Consider the following 8915-nt stretch of genomic DNA (forward strand, 5'->3'; position numbering starts at 1 on the left):
ATTGTCTTTATTATAATTATTATCTATTATTAATAAGTATTCAGAAAATTTCAAAATAAAAGCGGAGGCTTTTATTCTGAAATATCCAAATACTTTAAAACCGGAAGTCTTGTGTGACGTAGTTCCGCTCCGTGTTTTCTTGTAAACACACAGAAACCAGCTCGTGACGTTAAAAGTCGACGTCATCACCTGTCGGACCACACGCGCTGAGCTCCAGTGACGTCAGCAGAGACACTTCCAGTCGCGCGCGCTGTCTCTCTGTCTCGCGGAATGACGTCAGACTGACAGTTAGCAGCGTGCTAAGCTAACGGCGGGTCAGCTAGCCTCGTTAGCTTCAGCTCCACCTGTCTCCGTCACCTGTCTCCGTCACCTGTCACCTGTCTCCGTCTCCCAGCTGTCTCTCTCATGCTGGGCTCGGTTCGATGGGGAACTGTCTGTTTTCTCAAGGTTCGGACGACCTGTCGCTGCTGAACGAGTCCGAGGGCGGCAGCCTGCCCGGAGAGCCTCCGCCCCCGTACCAGGTGAGCTGCCCCGACACCGTCACCTGCGCCACCTGTCCACACACACACACACACACATTATTACAGTCCATCCAGCTGACACCTGCGAGCAGGGGCGGACTCAGGCTGTCTGAGGGTGGAGGCGCCTCCATCATAACACCAGGCTGCCTCATGTAGCAGCAGCTCAGGGTCTCGAACCTGTGTCACTCTAAAGAGTCTCACAGTGTGTCTCACTGCAGGACATCAGACCGTCCAACATGTTGTGGACAAACTGCTGAGGTCAAAGGTCAAAGGTCAGGAGCCTCTGATGCTGTTTTATTTATTGAAGCTTGGAGAATTAGAGACACTCTCAGAGTTCATCAGAAGTGCCTGAGTCGACTCGACTTTAAACCCCAAGATAACCCCACAGATACTTTCATTAGATCGTGTTGTTCTTTATATTTGTTTTGTTATTTTTGATATCGCAGTAACTGGGTCGCAGGAATATGGGCGGAAACATTAAGTTAAAATATTCACGACACGAGGCAGCTTTTAATGTTCTGCGTGTCTCTTCTTAGTTTTCTTATTATTCATTTTCCACAGATTAATGCGGCCCACAGCGGCGAGAAGACCCTGACAAATTATATATCAAAACGAGAGATCAAAAGAGATTCGCCATTCGTTCCCTATGAGAGATTTTTCGCAGTTTTCGCGAATTTATTCTCATAGGAACGAATGGGAAAAGCCCGAAAAAACATCTAATGAAAGTTATTTGTGGTGTTATCTTGGGGTTTAAAGTCGAGTTGGGCAGAGTGTGAGACCGACTCAGGCACTTCTGATGAACTTTGAGAGTGTCTCTAATTCTCCAAGCGTCAATAAATTTTTAACAATAAACTGCTCTGGCATACTTTCACCGAGAGACTTCATTTAAACTTTAAAACGTAGGTACACTTGCCTTCTCTTCGGGGATTCACTTCACTCATCGCTTTTACCGTTTTTAAACTATCAAGGCTTAAAGTTGAGCAGGTTTTTACTCAAATTCTGCGTTTATAATGGGTGTGTATTGCGTCTGCTCGAGTGAGTGATGAGCAGAGAAAAAAGATCAGTGAAAAAATAAAACGTATTCGACTATTGTAGCCTCAAATACCCGACTACAGACATGGTTCAAATATAAAAATGTAGGAAGATTCGAGGCCGTCGCAGTGATAACACAGTTGAAGCTGTCACATTTATACTTTGGGCCTCAAACACAAAGACTCGTCGACAGCACCCTTCCACAGCCTCATAGACTCCCATGTTATTTTGAGTAGAGGAGCAGGGAGCACCTGGGCTGTTTTCAAAATAAGAGTCCCTTCAAAATAAATATAAACATGTTAAAAATGAATTTTTGAGTTGTGCTTTTTGAAGACAGACCCCCCCACTCGTCACTCTCAACATTTCTGCAGAAATTTTCTAGTTTCATTTATACCTTACAGTTATTATTTGTATCATGGTCACTTTACATTACAATACTCTTTTTATATATCATGCCACTTTTATCCTCAGTACTTGTCTGTTTTGAAGGTTTTTCGTGTTTATTGTAGGTTATAGATGTACAGTGGTAATACGTTCTAAAAATAACCCGCAATAGACGAAATCTGCGGAGTAATCAGCTTTATTTTTAATTATTATCCATGTTTTAAGGCCGTAAAACCCCCTAACCACACACTTTTATACACTTTTCTCAGACAGGCATTAACATTTTCTCACATTTCTCTTATTTAAACTCTCAAAGTTCAAACTTTCGCAGATTTAACAAAAATAAGTACAATACTGTATCAGTAAATGAAACCAAAGATCAAAACCTGATTTCAAGCCCAAACATTTTTAACAAATTTAATTTTAATGATCAATCTACGAGGTTTGACCCATAAGGAATTATTACCAGTATTTCACAGTTTCTCTTTGTCCTGGCACCGCATTTTGTACAGTACTCCCTTAGCCAACCAGGACGCAGAACACAATGCTCGTTCATACTGTACAGTACGCTGTAAAAAAAAAAAGCAAAATTACACAAAAAATCTGCGAAACAGCGAGACCGCGAAAGCTGAACCGCGTTATAGCGAGGTATAGATATAGTGTATGCTACACTTTCCTCCGCTGCTGTAACAAGTACATTTCCCCGTGGTGGGATGAATAAAGTATATTTAATCTAATCTAACTCTCCAGTTACTGTGATATCAAGAATAACAAGAACAAAATAATCCAAATATAAAGTACAACATGATCTATGTACACATCACATCTGCCTTCATGGCTCCCACAGTTCTATATTTAATTTCTATGCAGATTTCTGGTAACGCTGACATGTCTGAAGTCTCAGGTTGTTTTCTGTTTCCAGGAGCGCACCCAGCCGCTGCCCGTGTACCATCCCACCCCCGGCGAGAGTCGTCTGGCCTGCCAGCTGACCGAGGAGGAGCAGGTCCGCATCGCCCAGCGGATCGGGCTCATCCAGCACCTGCCCAGAGGCATCTTCGACCCGGGCTCCGACCCCTCTGACAAGAAAGTGAAAGAGTGAGTCTGAACGAGGCGAAACTCGTCACGTGGACTGTTTTAGGTTCGTTTTAGTGAATGACATGAATGACTTCCTGTCTCTGTGTCTGTCTCTGCTTCAGGTGTGTGATCTGCATGATGGACTTCGAGTACAGCGACCCCATCCGGTTCCTGCCCTGCCTTCACATCTACCACGTGGACTGCATCGACCCCTGGCTGATGCGCTCCTTCACCTGCCCCTCCTGCATGGAGCCGGTGGACGCGGCCCTGCTGTCGTCTTACGAAACCGCCTGAGCGGCCCCGTGACGGTGCCGGCTGCTCCCCGCCTCAGCGTAACCTTTTCTTTAGCCCAAACTGTCCGACGCTGTTCAGACCGGTAGCCGAGATGATGTGGCGTTGTGCAGATGTTTGGAGTGTGGCAGATGTTTCAGCCTGTGCAGTAGATCTGAGATGCACCGTTAGGGCTTCTGAAACTCTTTTGCCTTTTTCAGTAGGACGATGTGCCAAAACACGCTAGATGAAGAATCTGGAGCTGTAGCAAAACATTACAAAACATTACAAAACATTACAAAACATTACAAAACATTACTCTCACTTTCACACGGCTGGCAGTGGATTTGATTTCTGATTTGTGTGTGTTCATTAGACGCATGTCACCGATGTAACTTCCCCTTTTTTTAAGCTGTGCAATATGTTCTATGACTGGTGAACGTGCAGGAGACAGATCCTGTCAGACACGTGAAAACATGAAGAACACGTGGCCTTTAACGTCACACACACACACACACACACACACCACAGGCCTCCTTACTGATATGCAATCATCAAAACAGAAAAATCCGATTTGTGAACAAAGATATGAGGTCACATGATCGTCCGTTAGAGTCTCGTTGTTCGTACTGTAGAAGCTGCTTTCATGAGCGTGGATCCTCTCCTCTGCTTTGCCTTGAGTTTTATTTTGAAAGTCAGTTCGTGTGTGTGTGTGTGTGTGTGTGTGTGTGTGTGTGTGTGTGTGTGTGTGTGTGTGTGTGTGTGTGTACCCTCTCCTCTGCTTTGTCTTGCGTTTTATTTTGAAAGTCAGTTCCTGTGTGTGTGTGTGTGTGTGTGTGTGTGTGTGTGTGTGTGTTTACTGTCAGTGAGATTTACAAAGACAACATATGCTGTGCAATCCCCCTCAAAGCACCTTGGGATACGCCTCACCTGCACTCTGTAGCTTGAGTGTTAGTTTTGATGGTGTGTGTGTGTGTGTGTGTGTGTGTGTGTGTGTGTGTGTGTGTGTGTGTGGAGATCTGCATGTTGAAGTAACACCTTGTCGTAGTTTTTTCCTCTCCTGTTCCGTTTTGTTTCGTGTTGATGCATTTGCAGCTCCTGGGTCTGAGAGAAGCGGTTCTGAATGTGTTCTGACTGTAGAGAGGACTGTTCTGTTCTGATCCGCTCAGGCTGCTGTGCCTTTCTGAGCTCGAGCGTAGCCGGTTCCTGTGAAGTACAATCATTTTCTGACATGCCGTGGTTTTCTTTTAGTTGTCCTCTAGGGGGAGACAGACACCAGCACACTGATCTGTGTCAGGCCTGCGATGAAGCCAGATGTTTTCCTCTGGCTGCTGTTCATACAATCATTCTGTGTTTTTAATTTATGACGCGTGCCTCCGCTGCACACGTTTTAGGAAAAATCATTCACAATAAAGGTGGATACCAAATTTTACACAGGTGTGATGTGTGCTCTCTTTATCTTATATGACAGCTGACATACATTGATTACGACGGGATACAACAGCTGAAACACTGTTTAGTGACTGATGGTGTGTAGGTCCAAACAGTCCGTGGACTCCATGGATCAGAACCACCCGATGCTCGATTGGACCGAGTTTCGTGTTCCTCAAAGCATCACACTGCCTCCGTCTTGCCATGGAGGACCAGGTGTGTTTGTGAAAGAAAACCTGATCCATCTGCCCAGACCACCTTCAGTGGTCCAGTTCTGATGCTCACAGACACCCTGACAGACAGTCATGGACTGTGTGTTCTGACACCTTTCTATCAGAACCAGCATGTTTGGGCTTCGGTAGCTCGTCTGTTGAAGCCTCAGTCGCCCTTGGATCGCTTTTGATCAGTACTGACCTCTGCAGGTTTGGAGAAGTTCTGACCCAGTCGCCTCACCATCACAGTTTGGTTCTTGTCAAAGTCACTTTGAGCCTGATCTATCCCACCGGAGGCGATGATCATCATCATGATGTTATGGTCGACTGGTGTAGTGTTCCATTTAGATTAAGAGATCAATCAATAAAGTAAATAATCATTAGCGGCGGCGCTCATCAGAGAATGTTCCTGACGAGGAGAGAGAGGAAATAATTCTGCGTGTTGTCGCTGCTTTACCAGAAACCGTGTTCGTTAATGAAATGGGAATCTTTCCCAGAGTTTTTTTTTTTTCCAGGAACCATCAGAAGGCCGAGGGCCAAATGAACAGCAGGCCCGTGGTCCGGTGCCAGAACATTAATGCAAATGTCATCCAGCTGGACCCAGAACATCAGCGGTGTCGTACCCATTACAAGGAAACAGCGTGCGTGAGCAGCGTGAAGCACGAGAAAGAGCTCGCTCTCGTTGGACAGAGGGTTTTATTAAAAAGGTCAAATATTCACAGTATTACGACATATTGCACTTTAACACACACTGAAGAACAGCGTGAGAGGAAATTATTTACACAGTAATGCATGATCAGTTGAAGTACAGTACAAATATCTAACAATATCTTCTAATTATTTACAGCTGCATCTTCTCTAGAAAGCGTAGAGTCCCACGCTGACTGTGGCCACGGCCACCAACAGTCCCAGGAGCATCCGGAGCAGCGGCGTCGTTTTGATCTGGAGCGTTTGGACCGGCATCGAGTGTGTCAGTGAACGGTTCTGCGACTTGTTGTCAGTGACGTTCAACATCTTCTGTAAATCATCAAATACCTGAAACACAGAAAACATCTGTCAGCTGCTTCAGGCTTAAAAAAAAGAAAGAAAACACAATCACAAGAGCAAAGTCAGTCAGAGTGCCGTTACCTGAATGTTGAGCTCGAAGGCTCGGACGGCCTCTTCCAGCACGCCGTTCCTCTCCTCCTCCGTCAGCTCCACGCTGTTCATCCGGCTGCGATACAGCTGTTTGAACAGGTTGGGGCTGGTCACGCCGGGGAAGGCGAAGAACGACAGACCCTCGCTGCCCTTCAGCCCCATGGACTTCTGGGCGATTCGACTCAGGACCTGCCCTCCGGACAGATCGCCGAGGTACCGGGTGTACGCGTGGGCCACCAGAAATTCAGGGTTTTCTTTACCGATCTGGAAAAAAAAGAAGTTTTGTTTTAGTATCAAACAGTAGCAGTGTGTCGAATACATTCATGCAATCCTTCTACAGACATGAAGCCACGCTTTGGACCGCTCCTTCTTGTTTCATGAGTTTGACTGTTTTGCAAAAACATGCTGACATCGCTAAAAAAACACAGAGACAAATAAAACCAGTTCTCGATTCCCTTCCCTCTGAGAAATTGTGTAATATTTGTCTAACTCAGTGAAAACATACTTGTCTGAGTCTGTGGCTGTATCTTTTAGTGGCCGCGGGGACGACGATCTTCTCTCTCCAGTCCTGTCCGTAGAAGTACTCCAGGTCCTTCTCGATGGCCTCCAGCCTGGCAAGTTCAGCCGGGAAGTAAATGGGTGCGACACCAGGGTGGTTGGAGTTCCTGTCCAGCTCTTCCTCCAGAGCCTGGTAGATCTCGTACAGCGAGCACAGGAGGAGCTGAGGAGGAGAAGGTGCTGGTGGTCAGAGGTGCTGTTGGGTAACGTCAAACAGATTCAAAGCGTGTCGGGCGGCGCTGCTCACCTTATACTGCTGCAGGGTGACCCGACCCCGCTGGAAGCTCAGCATCAGCTCCGTGTTCTCCGCCCTGACGTGACTGTCCTTCGTCACCTTTTTGATTTGCTCCGACAGATCCCTGCGACAAAAGAGAACAGAAGAGGGGTACGCATGAAGTCAGGAACAAATACGAACATTCATGGAGCACAGACCGACTTATAGATGCTGCAGCACAGACGCACATGTGATCGTCCTGACTCAGTTTATTATTTTAGGAGGAATCTTTCACTGCACAGACATGAAATGCAAAATAAATAATCACAGCAGGTCATTCTTACGTGTCAGTCATCTGCTGTGAGGTCTTCTTCTCTGTCTCCATTGTGGTCCTGAAAAACAATTAAAGACAAAGTCAGAAAAGTTGTTTTTATAGGACCTGATTACCAAAACTTAAAAATCAGAGATGTGTGTGTTACTCACCAGTTAGGATGAAGTTCTGTGGCTTCGGCGGCTCGCTCGATGTTCAGTCTGCTCTGGAAGTTCAGCACAGTTTGTGCTTCCAGCTGTTCTTCTCCTTTTTATACAGGCCGCTCCTCTGTCTCCTCCTCCCCACGGCAGCTGACTCAAAACAGGAACTTGGCACCACAAAGCCTCGGCGAAAACATGATCTGGCAACTTCAGCAGAGAGAACAAAAAAAAGGAGGAGGTGACTGAGGCTTAAACATGATGCAGCAACTCTGAGGACGGCCTGGATAGTTATGAGAGGAGGGACTACAGGAGTTTAACGTGAGTCAGGAAGTTTCAGCACTGCCCTGGAAAACCAGGAGGAGGAGGAGGAGGGAGGACGGCTAAAACATGACACGGCAACTTTGAAATTCCAGAGTCGAAGCAGGCGGAGAGGAGGAGCCGGCTCTAAACATGACTGTGAGGTTCTGGAGCCGGAGGAGGGAGGAAGTGTAGACACAGTGACTAACGCTGCATGAATAAAGCAAACAGTCACACCACTGTATCAGTTCAGATCAGTTCAGATCAGGTTATCTGGGACATAAACAAGTTGAGCAACCGTTCTGGATTCCTGAAGTTTTAAGTTTCAGGTTTAGTTGTGCAGGTCAAAACAGAATCAGACAAAGTTCAGCTGCTCGTTTAGATATTCTTTAAATTCAAATCATCATAAGATCAGACTTGAAGAAGAAGCTCAGAGATGATCTGCACGGTCTTCATGCAGAGTGTGGTTGGTGGTGGATGGTGTTCATGTCCCCGATGTCCTGGTGGAGGAGGAGGATGGTGCGTCAGCCATGAAGAGACACTTCAGCTCAGAGGTCACATGAGGCTTGTTGTTGTTGGAGAACATACAAGGATCCGTTTATCCTCATCAGGGTCACGGTGGAGCTGGAGCCTATCCCAGCTGACTTTAAGGTGAGAGGCGGGGTACACCACCTGGACCAGGTCATCACAGGACACACAGAGACACCTACGGACGATTTAGAGTCACCAATTCACCTGTTAAGGTTCATGTCTTGCCGGAGCACCCAGACAGAACATGCAAAAACCAGCCGAGTTCGAAGGCGACCGTGCACCACCAACACCACCACTGTGCTGCACCACCACCACCACGACGCACCACCACCACCACGCTGCACCACCACCACAACCACGCTGCACCACCACCACAACCACGCTGCACCACCACCACCACCACCGTGCTGCACCACCACCACGACCACGCTGCACCACCACCACCACCGTGCTGCACCACCACCACGACCACGCTGCAACACCCACCGTGCTGCACCACCACCACGACCACCACACTGCACCACCACCACGACCACGCTGCACCACCACCGCCACTGTGCTGCACCCAGCGCCGGTCCTGGCCACAATTGCGCCCTGGGCGAACCCACCCCCCGAGGCGAACATTTTCTCGTGCGCCCTAACGGCCGCCCGTGCGCCCCTGGATGCGTGCGCCCCCGTCGGTCTGTCCAACGCCCCCCTCTGCCTTGTCAACACCCCGCTATCGGGGCGCCCGCTCCGCTAACTTAATGAGCGGTATCGAAAATTACCCGGGTTTTTTGCTTT

At 47.5% G+C, this 8915-nt stretch overlaps 2 protein-coding genes across 2 annotated transcripts; one reads left to right on the plus strand and one right to left on the minus strand.

Annotated features, from left to right (window-relative positions):
• Nucleotides 1-93: 93 nt before the first annotated feature.
• On the plus strand, nt 94-3600 carry rnf11a (ring finger protein 11a). The gene is made up of 3 exons (XM_027283646.1): nt 94-521; nt 2860-3032; nt 3134-3600. Exons 1-3 carry the CDS (start codon nt 423-425, stop codon nt 3303-3305), a joined length of 444 nt encoding a protein of 147 aa, XP_027139447.1. The 5' UTR covers nt 94-422; the 3' UTR covers nt 3306-3600.
• A 2001-nt stretch (nt 3601-5601) lies between these two features.
• hmox1b (heme oxygenase 1b) lies at nt 5602-7950 on the minus strand. Its single transcript, XM_010740578.3, has 6 exons — nt 7317-7950; nt 7178-7225; nt 6867-6978; nt 6567-6782; nt 6053-6325; nt 5602-5959 (listed from the first exon to the last, which is right to left on the minus strand). The coding sequence occupies exons 2-6, from the start codon at nt 7216-7218 to the stop codon at nt 5783-5785; spliced, it is 819 nt and encodes a 272-aa protein (XP_010738880.3). The 5' UTR covers nt 7219-7225; nt 7317-7950; the 3' UTR covers nt 5602-5782.
• Between the last annotated feature and the right edge of the window lie 965 nt (nt 7951-8915).

The sequence above is a fragment of the Larimichthys crocea genome, chromosome X (genome assembly GCF_000972845.2).
Source record: "Larimichthys crocea isolate SSNF chromosome X, L_crocea_2.0, whole genome shotgun sequence".
NCBI lineage: Eukaryota > Metazoa > Chordata > Actinopteri > Sciaenidae > Larimichthys > Larimichthys crocea.